The 19,276-nt window shown below is 38.2% G+C and overlaps 1 protein-coding gene across 1 annotated transcript; it reads left to right on the forward strand.

Moving 5' to 3' along the window:
• The first annotated feature begins 2,506 nt into the window (after positions 1 to 2,506).
• LOC111346803 (uncharacterized) lies at positions 2,507 to 17,299 on the forward strand. Its single transcript, XM_088749133.1, has 11 exons — positions 2,507 to 4,169; positions 5,537 to 7,176; positions 7,694 to 7,742; positions 7,943 to 8,081; positions 8,324 to 8,670; positions 9,207 to 9,433; positions 10,075 to 10,376; positions 10,741 to 11,070; positions 11,849 to 12,005; positions 12,695 to 12,980; positions 13,989 to 17,299. Exons 1-11 carry the CDS (start codon positions 2,522 to 2,524, stop codon positions 14,315 to 14,317), a joined length of 5,454 nt encoding a protein of 1,817 aa, XP_088605259.1. The 5' UTR covers positions 2,507 to 2,521; the 3' UTR covers positions 14,318 to 17,299.
• Positions 17,300 to 19,276: the final 1,977 nt, after the last annotated feature.

Genomic DNA, 19,276 nt, shown 5'->3' on the forward strand with positions numbered 1-19,276 from the left:
ATAAACAAATTGTTTGTCGAGTTGATTGACTTTTTCAAATATTGTGGCTTCTAAATGAGCCCTTTGTATTATGCATTTTGATCCTTCTGATCTTTCTATGCTGTCCTGTGACTATACTTCAAATACAAAAATATCATGTTTCTGCGACATGTGTTTCTGTCATGTTTGTGTCCTTACGATGCGTTTTTTGTTTCTAATAGTTTAGTTTGGAACAGCTAATGGTCAATTCTCCAAATCGCTTCGCTTTCGCTCGCCCACGACTCCATCACTCGCTCATTGCTTTCACTGTCATTTATAATAATAATAATAATAATAATGATAATAACTACTATATTAGTAGTACTTCCACAAGGTGGCTGTACGCCTACTAATGACCTAGCTACAGTATATTATTACAAAGAAAAATCAAACCAAAAATAAAAAAAATGATTACAATAAGATATGTACAGTTAAAAAAAATAAACGGCATGGTTAAAAACAATAATGATATTCAGTGATATGCTTACTCTGAGCTTCTTCGCTAACCTAACGAAATTGTTACAATCAGGCCCTTGCCTTAAGCTGTCAGTTCAAGTATTAAACAATCTCGCTGCTGAGTCCTGAAAAGTGCCGCTTTCAGTTGGAATAGCCAACTTTGGGGCTTCAAGAGATCTTAAATTATAGGCTTTGACTGTACGGAATTTAAGGTGTAAGTAATCAGGTCAGACATCATCGTAGAGGGCTTTATGAGTAATTTTCAGTAGAGCTAGATCTCTCCTTTTGTGCGCACTCCCGTGTTGAGCCCCACTCAGCCTAATCAAGTCAGCCTCCAATGCAGCTGGTGTTGCAGCTCACAGGTTTGCGTAATCTGTAGCGAAGTTACCAGCCCTCACTCCATTCTTGAATAAACGAACAGAGTGAAGAACTTACTCTACGACTCCACGATCGGTGCGATCCCGGGCTCAGTCTAAGAGAAAATAGGACACCCCCTTGAATCAGTTATGGCCAGCAGTTCACAAGCCCACTTTTTCTGTGGTGAGTTTACTAACCTTCCTTCCTATTTGGTTAAACACGCATGAGCCAGCTTGCAGGCTTACAGTAGACTTACAGTCACGATCTACTCACCCTCCGTGGTCTGGTTTACATTTGACCATACCGTATATGAGCACGATCCTTCGCAGTAAAGCACTATTTGAGCAATAGTGAAAATCAGACCTGAAAAAATTTCAGGCCTGTACGGGATTCGAACAACTGACCTCTGCGATACTAGTGCAGCGCTCTACCAATTGAGCTAACAAGCCAACTGGGAGCAGGCCATCAAATTAATTCGACATAAACCCGTAGATGATAAATCAAACAGCAACAAACTTATGAAACATATGTGTGAACTGCGGTTATGAGACGTATATGAGCACGATCCTTCGCAGTAAAGCACTATTTGAGTCTCATAACCGCAGTTCACACATATGTTTCATATGTTTGTTGTTGTTTGATTTGACCGTACTGCTTAAAAAAAAGAAAAACCGAGGCCGGCAAAACAAGCCAAAACAAGAAAAACATTTACACGAACATGACAATTGTCGGTATACAAAAAAAAGGGCAATCGACCAGTTCACGTTCATCGGGTTAGAACTGAGTAGCATCTGCACGTTCGTTATAGTGATCGTTCAGGTATTGCATCCGTCCTCATAGTATCCTCCTAGATTTATTTCATTTGTTAGTTAGTTTGTTCTTGTTTGTGGGGGTTGGGGCTGGTGACTCGGTCAAAGATGACTGAACATTCTAATAAGAAGACAAACGTATCAGTTAAAGGGTGCTATTTGACCTGCAAACCATGTGATCCTCCTTACTCCCCCTCTCCCCCCCCCCCTCCCCCCATCGGCGATAAGTAATGACGGATACTTATGAAAGTCAGGGGTGAATAACCGTCTCATGACTATACTGGAAAACGTGTCTAAATCAATTGCTTTGTTCATGCTTTCTCTAAGGAATCATTTTTTCGTGGGGAATGGGCGCTTATTTGGGAGAGGATACTTGATAGATCGTGGGGGCTTATTCGAAGAAATAGATTAAAGCGAGGTGTTACTGTGGTAGTGGGGTAAGCATTGTACATAAATCGACCCTACCACGGTCAAACTCGTTGTGTGCAGCCTTGACTTCGTCTGATAACAAGAAAAAAATTGATGGCAAAGCAAGCCCAAAACGGCGAAAATCGTCGAAAAACACAACGGACACACAAGAAGTGGGTCAGTTTTATCAATCTTAAAGGTAAAATGTTCATATTTCGGAATGTTTAATGTTGTAAATGGACCACATTTCGTTGCCTATACTATTCTTTCTTTAGCGCACTTACGGTTCCTCGCGTAACTTAAAACCGCGTCACACAACGCGTGACACTTTCAAGAAGTAATCTTTCTTTTTTCCTCGCGACGTGAGCTTGGGACGCTTCAGGTTGTACTTACTTCCGGGTAAGCGTGATGAGATCGCGTGACTTATCCACATGTAGAGTGGTCAGCAGTATCCTAATTGAAATGTATCAAGAATGGCGGCACTTGGTATCGAGACTGCGCCAGGTTTACAACAACTTTTTAAAGACGTTTCTTCTAGGCTAAGTCCTGTAGAATCAGAAAATTTTCTGAAATCTTTAAAAAATAATTACGGAGGGAAATTCCATTTGCTGGATGATCGTGGTCTGTTGGAAGGTTTACATCTTCTTGAGAAGCATGGGTATGTATCTGACAATAAACTCACACTATTCCAAGATGTCATTGCCCCGAAATCGAACAACGAGGAACTCATTAAGAAAGATATAGATCGCTTTAAGGCCTCCCGTCCGATTAAAGCTGATCCAGAGAAGGAATTTCAAGGACGGAGCGAAGAAATCAAGAAAATTAACAAAAAGTTGGATTCGAAAGATACCGGAGTACTAAACTTGTTTGGGTCGTCAGGTGTTGGAAAGACAAAGCTTGCCACCGAAGTTTGCTCACAGTGGCGAGGAATTTATCGTGTTTTTGATTTAAGAGAAACAAAGGATATGAGAGCGATCTATTACAAAATGCTACATTCTCTCGAACTTGTAGTGCCAGTTGGTCATGTTGATCAAAATTATGTTGTTACCAAAATTCTAGAGAAAGTTGAAGAGCTAGAAGGAAAGAAACATGCAGTTCTGTTTATGCTGGACAATGTAGACCACTTTACTGCAGGAAAAGGTAAAGAAGGGAAAAACTTGAAAAAAGCTTTCACAGAATTTTTAGCAAAGCTCTCAGAAAGCAAAGGAAAACGATCCCCTTTAAAGCTGCTACTCACCTCTAGGGCTGAGCTGAAAGGTCCCAAAATAGTGGATGATTTTGAAGTGGGCTCTCTAAAACGGGCTTTTTCAGAGAAACTTGTTATTCCTAAGGGAATGACAGATGTTAAACCCCAGCAGAAGGATGATTTAATCAGTATCGCAAAAGGATTCCCCCTTCTTCTAAAAGGACTGGCAGCTATTTTGCAACAAGAACGAAAATCTCTAGGAGAACTCATCGCAGATGTTGCCTCTGCTCTGAAAACATCAAAAGTGGAGGAGGACATTAGAGAAAAGCCAGCTGGTTTTGAAGAAGAAGGAGTGGATGTCAGTCAGATGTATGCAGTCAGTTTAATGTTTAATACACTTTCCACAGACAGACTAAAACTATCTGCAGTAGTGATTTCCTTGTTCCATGGGCCTTTCTCTGTGTCAAAAGCTGCCAAAGTTCTTGATATTGACCTAACAGAGGCCATCGTTCAGTTAGAGGGTCTTGTAGCCAGCCGAATAATTTTTGTTGTTGATGAAGAAGCAAAAGAAAGGGAATATGACATTCACCCTCTCTTACAGAAGTATGCTGACAGTATCAAGAATCAGGAAGATCTTCTTGCTCCTTATCTAGAGGCAAAAGCACGCTATTACAGACTCTTTATGTCCAGGATTGAGAAAATTGCCAAACTCATTGAGCCAGACTATGTCAGAGCATTTCATTTGTTTGAAAAAGACAGAGGAGACTTTGAGTTCACTGTTGATATCTCCCTACAACCAGATTATTTCAGTGTTCCAGGTGAATTCCATGAGAATGCTTTGATCGCATCTCTTTTCATTGCAATGCTGAATGATAAACAACTTATCAAGGTGTTTCATGGCTGGGCTGATATGTGCGAAGATGATGGAAAAACAGGTGAGAGGCACTGAAACTTCTTTGTGTTACATCTGATTGTTCAAATCCCATAGTAGCTTTTCCTTGGTCAAGGGAGACATTGAAGATGTCTCTTTGAAACAGCTTAGTTTAATCTAATTACAACAGTTACCTCAGTTTATTATATGGCAGTATAGTCTGGAGGTAAATCTAAGAGTTCTGATTGGTTCTCAATTGGTTGGCATTTTTTTATATGGACTATTTCTACAGAAACAGTTGTGAGCTATGTATTTTTCTTTCAAAAAGGTGTCCAATTCAAGATAAGCAACTTTGGTCCAATTGTTGTATAATAAACTACAGTACTTACTTACCTCACACGGTTGAGCCTTACTGGAGAACATTGGTCCTTGTCATTTCCGTACAAAAGGGGCTGTGATCAGTCCATACTGCCAGATACTGGCCATTATACTCTAGTGATGCCCTTTACATTTGGGTTGTATGGAGTTATTATATCTTTTGTAAATGGAGGGTATGAATATTATTTTTTCATGGGCATTCCTATTTTATAACCACCTTCCTGAACATTTTTGGCATTATCTGAATCCCAACATCAGCATTTCCTGTCCATAATAACTTAAGTTGAGGCTTTCTGCCATCCAGGGATGTTATGTGATGACAACTGGCCATTTAAACTGTCAGTATAATTTAGTAATTAGGACAGTGCAATAGGTCTATATATATGCATGTAAAATTATAGTTTGTCAGAGCTACTTTCAGACTATGAAATGTATTCAGTCATCCCACCAAAATGTCAGATTTTTTACTTGTCCAAAACAACCAATGAAAATTCAGCCCTAAATGCTACTAACCAATGAAGTTTGACTACCTTACAAATGCTTGCCAATAAAACTCAAGGAAAATCTTAAGTGAACAGGCTCAGGCCCAGGTTTGATTTGAAATTAGACTATTGGACTGCTGTTGAGCTCTAGGCTGATAAATTGAATAAGGTACCATTCATGACATCTGCAGATATTTTATGTGTCAGTTTTTTGGTGCTTTGCCATTGTTAAAGTCAATTGGAATTTTGTGTTGTGCATTACAGAGGTAATCTTGTCTATATTTTCAAGCCAGCCCTGCCCTGTGCAGTCACCCAAGCTGAAATTATTCAAACATTTACTCCTTAAAGTTCTACCACCATCGCTTATTTGATTCTACAAGTAAACTGAGAAATTACATAGGAACTACTTTGAGAATAAAATAGCAAGGAAAAAAAATATTAAAAAAGAAGAAAACAAACAAACCAAAAAAAAAAAAAAAAACAATAGGTCTTCTGGTAATTTACATTTTGTTGATACTGAGTACTGTTCATCAGCTGTGATTTCTGTTCATCAATCTTCATCTTTGTATAGGTTCCCTTAGCCGAGCGCAGTTGAAGTCCTGGGAAGCCAGGCAAGTTGCAGATGTTGATGGAACAGAGAGAGGATTTGAAACGTTGAGGGAAGCTCTGAATTCTCTAGAGAAAGTTGAAGATCAAACTGGTGAATCCTTTGAGCTCACCAAGGGGCTTTACTTGCATACTGAAGGTGAAATCCTCTATAGAAACAGAGACTATAAGAAAGCAATGGCAAGTCTAGAGTTGTCCTTAACTTTCTCTGAACCACTTCTAAAGGAGCATAGTGATCTTGCAAGGTGCTACAATGCTATTGGAAACACCTTTTTTGCTTTAGATCAGCCCAGGAAAGCATTGGAGTTCTATGAAAAAGCCTATAGGATGCAAGAGAATTTAGCCGGCTCTGAGAACCACTTAGACATGCCAATGTACAAGAATCAGATTGGAACTGCATATGAAGGCCTGGAAGATTATGCAAAGGCAGAGGAATGTTACAGAAATGCACTGAGTCTACTGGAGGAACTTAAACTTTCAGGTTATGGGGACGAGGCACATTTCCAAAGAAATCTCGCTAATGCACTCATGTTTCAAGAGAAATATAAAGAGGCAATTGAACCTTCAGAGAGGGCTTACAATATAAGGAAGAAGCTTCTTGGAGATCACCGACAGACTGTGCGAAGCATTTTTCAACAAGGGGTCCTTCAGGCCAATCTTGAACATCCAAAAGAAGCTTTGAATCTGTTTCTTGAAGCATGGGAGATGGAAAAGAAACTTGGCGTGGGAAACCACAGTGAGGTGTGGCGAAAGATCATCACAGGTGTGGAAGATATGTGTGATTGGACAGAGAGTGGAAGACGGAAGAAATCATTTCGAAAAGAGGCCTTCGAGTTTTGTCAACGTTTCTGGGAAGAACAGAAAGCTTCTCCACAATTCACATTCAATGAGTATAACAAAGGCATCGTTGATGCCCTGAGTGACCTTGCTGATGACGAGAAAGACAAAGTTGTTGTACAAAAGGAACAGCTTCGGTTCTACGAGGCAAGGTGCAATGCCAACGAGAAAGAGTTTCAAGAAGAGTTTGATTTGGAAACTGATAATGATGCTCTCTGTGTCATACTGAGTGAAAGAGACAATCTCTTGGACGAGATGGTGGAGCTCTCTTCTCAACTTCATGAACAAGGGAAGCTGGTGACGAAATACAAAATGGCGAAGGTGGCTGTGTACAAAATGTGTCTGGAGAGGGTGGGTTTCCTTGGAAACAAAGAGGAAGGACTAGATAAAGCATCATTGAAGATTAAGGTAGAAGAACTTTATAAAGAGATAGGACAGGAAGGATCAATCATGGAATTCCGAGAGAGATTGCTGGCTTCGTGGCGAGGGCAGTGGGAAGAAGGGAAAAGCAAAGAAAAAACGGAGAAGATCGGCGTTGAAAGGAAGGAAACAATCGAGGGAATTCTTAATCTATGTCAGGAACTTAAGAAAGTTAACATGCACAGAAGATATGGACAAGAGGCATTGAGCTTTTATGAGGAAATCTGGGAGGTGAAGCATGCTGAGATGAAGGACCCTGAGATGAAAAAGCATCTCCGTAAACTCAAGGAGCTGGCATCGTCCATTGGAGATGACACGAGTGAGAAACTTTACAAAAATGTATTACAGGTAGGATCACGCCTTGTTTATCAAGGAAAGTAAATGTTGAACTTTTTTGTTATCCAAGCAGCCGTTTGTATCGGCTGTTTTCCATTCACTTTGCACACACGACGTCTTACTCTTTTACTCCCAAGACCCACCAATCAATACTTACGATGTTAGTTCGGATAATTTGCTTTTGGATCAACTAATAATCCTCTTAATATGGAAATTTGGGAGTTAGAGAGTTAATCCCATCATTCGATGTATGTTTTTGTCATGTTTCGCTTTGTTATGTTTTCACACGTTCTAGCTACCACTGACGACGAGTCCTCTCGATTGGACGCTAATAATAATAATAATAATAATAATAATAATAATAATGCCAACAGATTTGCTTGCACATTTATTGTGATATTGTTATAAACATAAACCTTTTTGATTTGTGATTTACCGAGGCAAACAGAGCCGCGAACTATCCTGAAAATGCAGATACCTGTGGTTTCTAAGTTTCTGTCTTCAATTGTTGTGTTTTTTTTTTCTACAGGCGCTGAATGAAACTGGGAAACATCCAGGAGCTATATTAAGACCAAGAGGTAATGAAACTGTGTAGAATTTGAATTTCTTTTAAACTCGAAGATCTGAAAGAGAAATCTTAGCACGATTCACGCTGTCTAGGATCTCGTCTTTCTTCTTGAACAGATGCATAGTTTCATAGTTTGCATAGAGTTGTAAATATGGCACCTTGCCTTTTGTTGACGCTCTCAATTTTTTTTCTAACCGATGTCTCCCAAAGCTAAGGAAGAGGAGAAGGATAGCGAAGAGGAAGAAGAGGAAATCGAAGTTAGTTCAGAAGGAGAAAGTGAAGTTGAAGCTGAGATGTCAGATGACACAGATGAAGATGTTCAAACTGAAGACAGAACCATCATCTTCAAGTAAACGCATAACTGTTACCCATGATCTTATCTTTGTATAATAGCATAGATGATCGTGGAGACGTGCTCTCTGATTGGTCGAGAATTACTTCATATTTTCCTATAATCAACCCGCGAGAGGTGATTATAATGGTAAAGCAGTTTTTCTGAAAGTATCGCCATCTGCTATATCAAGATGATGTGAAATCATACCCAATCACAAGATTACAACATTTAACTAATTTATCATCTTGCATTCACAGAGACACTGTAATAGTACAAGGTGGCCATTGGGACGCCAGGAAGGGAGCAGCTCTTTTGGTATTTCCACCTGATTTTGTTGTTGAGGACACTACACTGACCCTTTTCAGATGGAAACCCTCCCTGTGTTCACCTCCTCTTCAGCCAAACGAAGCTGTAGTAAGCAATGTTCTTGAGCTATCGGCAGAAGACGCTGAAGGTCTTCAATTCAACAAAGAAGTCACTGTGGGAATCTCGCACAGCGGACCAGACCTACGAGGATATGAAGTGGTGATAAAGACTTTGACAGACGCAGAAAGAAATGAATGGAAGGACATTGAAAAAACAGTCGACTTTCGATCTGTATCAGGTGGAGGCTGGCTTTTATCGTCAATTTATTACACATATGGTCTCCTTTGATATAAAAATGGTAGCTTGTTCATTTCTTAACTAGCCTTTTCAAGGATTTCTTTCTTTTTTCTTTTTCAGTCATTCAGTCGCGAAATTTGTTATTTTTTATTACTTTACCACGCCTTTATTGACTGTTGTACAACGTTGTACTTTTTGCACCGATCGACTTGGAGTTTAAACATTCCCCTCTGGGTAACCCACAAGCATTTTATATGGACACGATCCACCTGTTACATAACTTGCACAGCTTACTAAGAAAGTCTAAACAGTTTTTAGTTTGACAGCTCACAATTCTAAAATCACTTACTCAGTACAAAGCTTACAACAATAACATCACTCGCTTGCATACCGAACTAGATAAGAGTGTCAACCTGCCAAGTTACATATAAAAATAAACGAGCCGGGACAGGACGAAGTTTCAAGGTGTGATCAAGTGCAATGACCCCCTTTTAAACTGGTAACATTTTCTACATTTTTTCCGTGCCTTGCTTTCAGATCTGAAAATGGCTTATCGCGATGATTTCCCTGACTATGTTCTTCCTGTTGCTGAGACGAAGATTACCCAGTGTTGCATATTTGCAGTGGTTTGCCGTCTCAAGGCCCACAAGTTCACCATAACGTCGCAACCGTCATCATTTTCATTACCAGGCTTCCCATTGGTCAAAGTGCACTTCCCCTCAAATTCTGTTGCCGCTACGGAAGAATTTCACGTGACAGTCACAGTGAGTCTGAATATTACGCAAGTTGTGTTAAGACCATTCCTAGATTCGTTGAGTCAGTGAGCGAATAATTTGCTGAAAATGTTGTTGTAGATGATTTTTTTTTCAGTCATTCAGTCGCGAAATCTATTATAATTTCTATTACTTTACTACGCCTTTATTAACTTTTGCACAATGTTATACTTTTTGCACCGATCGACTCGGAGCTTCAAAATTCCTCTCTGGGTAACCCACAGGCATTTGACCGTCGTCTGTGCCTTGGGGGTGGTGGTGAATTTGAACCTTACCTAGCTGGGGTGGGGAATCTGAACCAGAAGTGTCAAGTCTTTGACCCCTAATAATGACTAGCATCTTATTATCCTTACAATATCACCCCTGAATCACACGTCAAGGTAATGAGAACAAAGAAAATGACCACGAACGAGAGAAGCTTTTGATTGAGGAACAAATTCTCCTTGTTATTAGCACCTTAGGAAATGCATAGAGAACAGAATAGAGTATACGCATGATGATGTCTGGGTTAAACTTCAACTTTGTGTTAATTTTTTTTAATCAGTGTTTTACACATAAATGTTTTGCTGCCCACAATTTACTGAAGACTAACTTTCTGACTTTCTAATTTTCTGTTACTCCACCACTTGTAGATACAAGAATTTCGAAGGAGAGAGTTACGAAACAAGGAGATGTTGGCCGGCCCAATATTGAGTATGCAGTGCAACAAGGAGGTCAAATTTCAGGAACCAGTCACTGTACAGCTGCCGCTATCCTTGAGAGACAATGAGCAGGGCACTGAATCATTGGGTATCCCTGATCTGTCATTAGCCAGTGCTAGAATCTTGTTTCTACCATCTAATGGAACCCAATTAGATTGGATTGAAATTACCGATGATTCCTCTCCATGGCTGGATGGCACTGTCATCAAATTCAATGTAAAGCACTTCTCGAGGTATGCCAAAGTAACCATCTGCTTTTAAATTGCTGGAAGTTTTTCATTGGCTTCTTACGTTTCTAGAAGAGCATTATTGGAAAATTCTCAAATCAGAACAAAAAGAACTCAACGCAAAACAAAGCGTTAGGAATCATTATTTCCAAATTGGACAGCGTGTAGTCCTATTACAAATACTTTTAATATTATTAGTAATTACACTATTATGGTCATTATTATTATTATTATTATAATTATTATTGTTATAATTATTATCATCATTCTGTTATTTGTCTTCTGAATGACGAGCGGCTTATTTTATGTTTTAAACCTAAGGTTGTTGCAGTGAGGAGGTAATTCTGGTGTTGTTTTTGCTTCATTGCAGACTTTGGGGTTGGATAGATTGGTGCGTTAAACCCGTCATGTCACCAATCATTGAATTAGCGCGTAGCTTTAACACAGAAGATGTGCCCCAAGTGGCAGTTTTTACAGCTTGTCTTCCAGCAAATACAAGCCTAGGCTCTACAAAAATGCTTCGTGTGATTTGCAGTTCAAGTAACGCGACAAGGAAACACATTAAAGATGAAGAGGAATTCTTGTTAGAAGAAGAAAACGCATGGGATAATATGGTACCACACGAAAGGGCTTATGTGTTTCTTTCAGGGAGCGTAGTTCAACCGGCGGAAGTCGCGGATTTAAAAGATTTTTATGTCAGGTAAGACTTCGAGGGGCAGTTGCTGATAACTCTATCTGGTTTGATCTGAAATTACAAAAAAAATGTGAAATATTTGTTACCATGATGGTGCGCCCGTCAGTCACTCTGTAAAACGAAAGGGAACTTAGTCGGTACTTACAAATTAATCTATTCTTAGACTAGTGGCTGTTCGTCTATCAGATGTTAGGGACTTAAAATGCATCATATAATACTTGTTCATGACGATATTAAATGTTTGGGCATGAATCCATGTCATCATCAGCTTAAAGTGTTGAACCGTTTACTTTGTTTTTACTCGTTACATGCAAATACGTTATGAGTTTAAATCGAATACAACATTTGAAGTTATTAACGGTACAATAGTTGAAGTACGCAATAGCGAGCACGAATGTAACGCTTCGCGGGTAAATCTATGTAGAAAAAAAACTACAGTTAGGTTGCATCTGTACATTCAGTTCTGGGTGCGAACGGCCAATGTACAATGCCTCCTCGTGGATCTGAAATTTATTTCAATTTTATTGCTATCACGAAGCTACTGCTTGTAAGAACAAGATAGTTAAATAGAAATTTGTGTCTGCGATTTGGCAGAACAACATCAATTTCCGAATCGTGACGGTCAAGCACTGCTCAAAATGGCCCACAATTTATTGACCTATTTACTTTAGCGAACTTCATCCTATCAAAAACTTAGGAAAAGAATCTTTTTACGGATAACTCTAAGAGATAGTTATCCCTTAATCTTCCTTATCCGTCAAGACTTTGTAACCATGCCTTGCAGATTTGAAAAAGACGATTCCATAAAGAGGAGTTTGAGGGTGCATGTAGTAGAAAAAGGATGGCTAAAAATAGAGTTCTACAACAGCAGAGAACAGACGGCAGACAATAAACTGTGCAAACTAGAAATGGATCTACCCCCTCTGAAAAGAGACATTGAGGTAAGGGCGCAATTATGTAAAAAAGAATTCTGGAAAGACTTAGCCTTAACATTTATCTCCAACCAAATAAACTGGACTAAACTTGACTTTATTCTGATGGGTTGACGCGTGGCCGGTATGAAAGGTCATTGACGGGAAGCCAACTGCAATCTTCTGCACACACCCAGACTCTTCCCGAAAAATCCTTTTAAATCCATTAAAGAAGAGGAATCTTTAAGGGCCAGTCAATATTTATTGCCGGGGAGGGGGTAAGGGAGAGGAAAGGCGAAGGATTTTTTGGGATCACATCTTTTTAAGAAGGAAAGGAGAGAAGATCAATCGTCTCCAAAGAGTATAATGGGGGACAGTGCAAAGAAAATTGACTGTAAATTAACTGCCAGAGTGTGTGTGTGTGTGTTTGTGGTGTGTGTGCGTGCATGCGTGCGTGTGTGCGTATGTGCAAGTGTGTGTGTGTGTGTGTGTGTGTGTGTGTGTGTGTGTGTGTGTGTGTGTGTAGGGGCGTGTGGATCATAAGAGTAACCAAAATCTTCTGACCCCCCCCCCCCTTTTAACCTGCCCACCTTCCCACCAAGTGATCTAGAGTGACTGGTCCTTGAATCACGCAGCGCTATTTTCCTTCTCTAACCATAACCGTAAACTCAACCCTTAAAGGTGGTCTATTGTATGCTTAAACGCAATTTTTCTTGCAGAAGACTCCCGTGGATTTCTTTGGAGTTCCTTTGGATGAAAAGAGCATTCTTCAGCATGCTCCTTTTGTGGAAATCCTAGCAGCATGCGGCGAAGTGTTAGAAAAAATAAACCACGGGAATATTTTTCGAAGTCATTTAGGAAGGAACGACGTACAAGATAAATGTAGTTTTTACAAAGCGCTGGCGAGCCTGCCACCAGATGACCAACAAAAGTGCTTTGAAAAGATTGTTGAATGTTTGCAAAGCAGTCAGGGAACCGAACACATTGGAAATCACCTCATCAAAGGTAAATTTTAGTGAGTGCTCACCACTTCTACGTTTCCCACAACAAAATCTGTTCGCTCTTTCTGTTCCTACGAGAATTTACATTCTTGCATTTTTAATTATGTCGCAGAAAGTCCAAATGGTTAGAAGAACCCCGAAAATAGCTTTAACCGAAAAAGTGAAAACTTTTTTTTTACCTACTTAGGCTTCTGACTTGGAATGGTTGCTTTTGACTAACAATCAGGCTATACGACTCAACGTTAAATTTTTTTGTAGTTGCTAAATTAAAAAAAAAATTACTGATTGGTGAGACTCGTTCACGCAACTTTACGTTGGAAGATTATGTTTGACCGTTAAATCTCACCTCTCAACATTGCTTTTAAATGGCCTCTTTTTGCGCTCGATGAAACTTTTCCATCCAACCTTTGCATACTGAGCAACCCCAGGCGGAAAAAGCAACCACTAAGAAACGGAGTTTGTGTGACGTCGTTGTCATAATTTCAGAGAAAATTAATATGTAGAGACTGTTATGTAACATAACATCTTTGCTTGCTTAGCTACCGCGTGTTGTTTGCGACAAGCATGGCGTCGAACGAAAATATGTGATCGTTTTGCCGAGGTTGAGATCTTGGTAGCTCGAAGTAGTGGGTTTGCGAAGTGTCTGGAGAAGAACATTATTAACACATTTACACTAATATAGTTTCACGTTGACCAAGAAGTCTCCTTAACCTCGAGGGTTAGCGTTCGACAGAAGGGACCAGTCGATCGTTTTATATCGCGCTTGTAGGAAGGGGGGGACCATATGGGCTTCAGGGGGAGCGGAGGGAGAAGGTTCAGTCGTCGTTAACAGAATAAAAAGTGGGAACTATACCAATTTACTGTCAATAAGGGGGTCATCAAATATTAAAGAGCCTAGGGAGGGATCAGGTCAATTTTGTCGTGACACAACCAAAATCCTCTCCCCCTCCCTCCCCAGGCGATAAATAATAACCGTTCTCTGACTCGACTCCTTTGTACCTGTTTTCGTCAGCTAAAGCTCTGATTAACGAACCGCCCACTGAAGGTGTGCTTAATGTGGTAGCTGAGAAATTGAGAACAGGTTCATTGTGGAAGAAACTCGCCAGTAAATTGAAGATCCAGCAAAGTGTTATTGACAATATTCAAGAAGATGAGGGGGACGTCGAAGAGCGCTGTAGGGAAGCATTGAAAAAGTGGCGCCAGAAAAAAGGAGAAAAGGCTTCAAGTAGGGAGATAATGCTGTGCCTAACGAACATGGGGTATGGTAATGTGAACTGGCATATAATGGAAGAACTCGATCTTGTTACTAGAGATGATATGCCACCGGAAGAGAGAGAGTGATTTAAGTTAAAAAAAAAAAAAAATTATGGCAGTAAAGACCTGGTTAAATATGAGTGATATTTTCTCACATCATCGTGCGACAGAATTTTTCCTCTAAGGGCGTGGTCTAATCAGTGAACTGTAGGGCTTTTCCGGATGACGGCCGAAAAACACTTAAAAACAAGTCGCTGCAATACTTCGTGGATGTAAGGTCTCCTGGTAAATTTGCTTTGTGTGACAAGGAGAATTATTGTGAAAATCGAATTGTTTCCGACGGAATTCTTCCTCTGCAACAAGTCGCACAAGTTTCAAATAGTATAAATATGTACGATAGTCGTAGCCATGCAATGGGTTGCTCGAACCATCACTTATTTTGTAGCAGATGAAATACGCCCGTTAAATTGACCAATTGTGGTGCCCGTAGTAAGATGCAGTAATTGATATCAGGTCGTTAATTTATTCTTATCTTTTTTCTTTCCATCCCTCTTCACTCCGTTACAGTCTGCTCTGTTCGGTTTTTTTTTTTTTTTCATAGTTTTCTATTCTCTGTAATTTTCGTTCATCCTATAGGGTTAAAATATGTTTTCAAAATATACATCTTAACGCGGTGTGTAGAGTACCCACACAAAAAAATATTTTATAAAAGTTTACTCACAATGAATGTTATTTAAAATATACAGAGTTTTTTTTATCTAATAAAAAGTTGAGATAAGTTTTCAGACTAAGGAATTGTGTTTCACGTTACAATGTGTTTGTTTATTTTACCAGAGTGTACTGAGAAAAAAATATGTTTCATGAAGGAAAACTCACAATGAATGTCCTTGAATATATATATAGTTTTTATCCAAATAAATAGTTAAGATAAGTTTTAATACCTAGGACTTGTGCTTTGTATAGGGGGGAAAGTATAGAGTTGTTTCGATCGAGAAATCTCGCGGGAGCGACTTTGTGTGGTCGCTCCCGCTTATCTTCACTTTTCTGTTAATTTCTACTGATATGTTACATAATTATATTTCTAAATACCGTGTATTTTAGTATATTTTAGTATAGTTATTATTTTAGATCTCGTACAGATATATGTATGAATATATATGGATAATCTCCATTTCATGTTTTTTAGTTGTTTCGATCGAGAAATCTCGCGGGAGCGACTTTGTGTAGTCGCTCCCGCTTATCTTCACTTTTCTGTTAATTTCTACTGATATGTTACATAATTATATTTCTAAATACTGTGTATTTTAGTATATTTTAGTATAGTTAGTACTTTAGATCTTCTACAGATATATGTATGAATATATACATATAGATTATATCCGCATGAGTGCATTTAAAGACTTTAGAAAGATAATCCAAGGCCATATCTTTGTATAGTCGCTCCTGCTTATCTTCACTTTTCTGTTCATTTCTACTGATATGTTACATAATTATATTTCTAAATACTGTGTATTTTAGTATATTTTAGTATAGTTAGTATTTTAGATCTTGTACAGATATATGTATGAATATATACATATAGATTATATCCGCATGAGTGCATTTAAAGACTTTAGAAAGATAATCCAAGGCCATATCTTTGTATAGTCGCTCCTGCTTATCTTCACTTTTCTGTTTATTTCTACTGGTATGTTACATAATTATATTTCTAAATACTGTGTATTTTAGTATATTTTAGTATAGTTAGTATTTTAGATCTTGTACAGGTATATGTATGAATATATCTGGATAATCTCCATTTTATGTTTTTTAGTTGTTTCGATCGAGAAATCTCGCGGGAGCGACTTTGTATAGTCGCTCCCGCTTATCTTCACTTTTCTGTTAATTTCTACTGATATGTTACATAATTATATTTCTAAATACCGTGTATTTTAGTATATTTTAGTATAGTTATTATTTTAGATCTCGTACAGATATATGTATGAATATATATGGATAATCTCCATTTCATGTTTTTTAGTTGTTTCGATCGAGAAATCTCGCGGGAGCGACTTTGTGTAGTCGCTCCCGCTTATCTTCACTTTTCTGTTAATTTCTACTGATATGTTACATAATTATATTTCTAAATACTGTGTATTTTAGTATATTTTAGTATAGTTAGTACTTTAGATCTTCTACAGATATATGTATGAATATATACATATAGATTATATCCGCATGAGTGCATTTAAAGACTTTAGAAAGATAATCCAAGGCCATATCTTTGTATAGTCGCTCCTGCTTATCTTCACTTTTCTGTTCATTTCTACTGATATGTTACATAATTATATTTCTAAATACTGTGTATTTTAGTATATTTTAGTATAGTTAGTATTTTAGATCTTGTACAGATATATGTATGAATATATACATATAGATTATATCCGCATGAGTGCATTTAAAGACTTTAGAAAGATAATCCAAGGCCATATCTTTGTATAGTCGCTCCTGCTTATCTTCACTTTTCTGTTTATTTCTACTGGTATGTTACATAATTATATTTCTAAATACTGTGTATTTTAGTATATTTTAGTATAGTTAGTATTTTAGATCTTGTACAGGTATATGTATGAATATATCTGGATAATCTCCATTTTATGTTTTTTAGTTGTTTCGATCGAGAAATCTCGCGGGAGCGACTTTGTATAGTCGCTCCCGCTTATCTTCACTTTTCTGTTAATTTCTACTGATATGTTACATGATTATATTTCTAAATACTGTGTATCAGTATATTTTAGTATAGTTAGTATTTTAGATCTTGTACAGATATATGTATGAATATATATGGATAATCTCCATTTTATGTTTTCTCGGAGATATTAGCTCCAACAAGCTACTCTAAAATTCTAGATGAAATAAAGTTTATGATGATGATGATGATGATGCTTCACGTTACAAACTGTACGTTTATTTTACTAGAGTGTACAAAGAAAAAATACATGCTTTAAGAAAGATAATTCAAAATGACTGTTCGTAAATGTGTACATAATTTTTATATTATGAATATTTAATAAAAGATTTTATACTTAGGACTAGTTTTCACGTCACGAACTATTGTCGTCGCAAAACTGTCTTTGTTATGATCGCTGCGGTCCGAACAACACGAAAAAAGACGAACAAAGATTACACATAAAACAGCAACTTGTTTTTCACAGAGTCCTTAAATTCGTAGGTTTCCATCCAAATATTATACATAATCACATTAATCGATCGAGGCGAGATGAGATGAGGTAACGAAAACTAGGAAAAGATGTTCCAAAGTTGCCCCTGTTTCGACTGGCGTTGCTCAAGGCTCTATATTGGGCCCGCTTCTATTTATAATTTACATGAATGATCTACCTGACGTTCTGCAGTTATGTCAGGTCACTTTATATGCAGATGACACTGTTCTATATCTCACCTCCAAATCTACTGTGGACTTACAAAGCCAGATTAATGCTGACTTAAGATGCCTATGTAATTGGCTTTGGGCCAACCAACTTACTCTGAATGTTAAGAAATCCAAATTTTTTACTTATTGGCAGTAGTTCCCACTTAAGCAAAGTTGGGGCCAACCTTATTTCTGCTGATGATATCCCTCTTGATATTGTAGATTCTCATACGTACTTGAGTATTGTGATTAATAACCAGTTTTCCTGGACTGACCACACTGATTATATTCGTGGTAAGATCAGTAAAAAGTTAGATCTTTTAAGGCGTATTAAATCTATCCTCCCCCTCAATGCTAGCATTATGTTTTTTAGTAGTTTCATTTCACCTCTTTTTGACTCTGAGGATATCATTTGGGGAGATCGCGGAAATGCCTCCTTAATGTCTGAGTTACAGGTATTACAGAATAAGGCCGCTCGCCTCATTTTAGATTTTCCTGCAAATTTTTCTGCTACTGAGGTGCTAAAGAGACTCTCGCTGGAAGCCATTTTTGCGACGTAGAAAGGAACATCATACTATTTTTATGTATGAATTAATTAACAACTATTTCTGTCACTCTATCCCTGTCACATTCAATGGTGGTTATTATAGTTACTACACAAGATCGAAAAACGACATTTGCAAATTCAGTGCCACAAGCAGATGGGATCATTGGTCGTTCGGGAAATTTAGCGCTGATAAATGGAACGGGTTAGGCATCTCATTAAGGAATGCAGAGTCACCGCCTGCTATTAAACGTCGCCTCTCCAAAGCTATCTTTGATTCTTAACGACATTCTTTGCTTCTTACCCTTTGTATATTCTTTTTATCTTTTACATTCTTGTATTTTTAACTGGTTATATTTGATGCTTGATGATTCTATATACTTTCTTAATCTTTTACATTTTTGTATGTTTAACTAGTTCTTAATCTAATCTTAGTATTCTTTTGAGGACCCTTCTGTAAACCCGTTCGTGACGTTGGCATCCTCATTAAAGATTACTATTACTACAGAAAGACAAAACAGCTGTGTCCTTTCGACCTTGAGAAAAACCTTATAGTCATTCTATCCGTAACAATGATCGTAAAGCTGTAAAGCCGTAAATAAACTGTAAGACTAGAAATTTAACGCGAAAACGTTCACTGAACGAATCGAGCTGGCGTGGTCATCCCGAACCTAGCGCTCGGCCCAGACTACCACAACGACACGCAAAGAAAAAAAAAACTTAACCTTTTCACTCTCAAGATCTTCTTAGAAATTCTCCTTACTGTATGCTTTATAATTCTTACGATGCAAGGATGGAGAATTTTGTATTGGATAAACTAATGATCCCCTATTTGAAATTCTTCTTCATTCTCATCCTGGCTAGCTCAGTTGGTAGAGCGCCGGACTGATGTGCTGAACCAAACCACAGGGTCTTAAAATAACTGAGGAGAATTTGCTACCTTTCTATAATATCAAGAAATGGATAGATATAGATATTCTAGTCTTCTCGGATAAGGACGAATAAACCGTAGGCCCCGTCTCCTGCAGGTTTAGGGGTAAGAGACGTTAATTTCCCACGCACGAGATTACTGTACGGTGGATGTCCTCCCCTG

This window comes from Stylophora pistillata, chromosome 2 (genome assembly GCF_964205215.1).
Source record: "Stylophora pistillata chromosome 2, jaStyPist1.2, whole genome shotgun sequence".
In the NCBI taxonomy this organism is placed as follows: Eukaryota; Metazoa; Cnidaria; class Anthozoa; order Scleractinia; family Pocilloporidae; genus Stylophora; species Stylophora pistillata.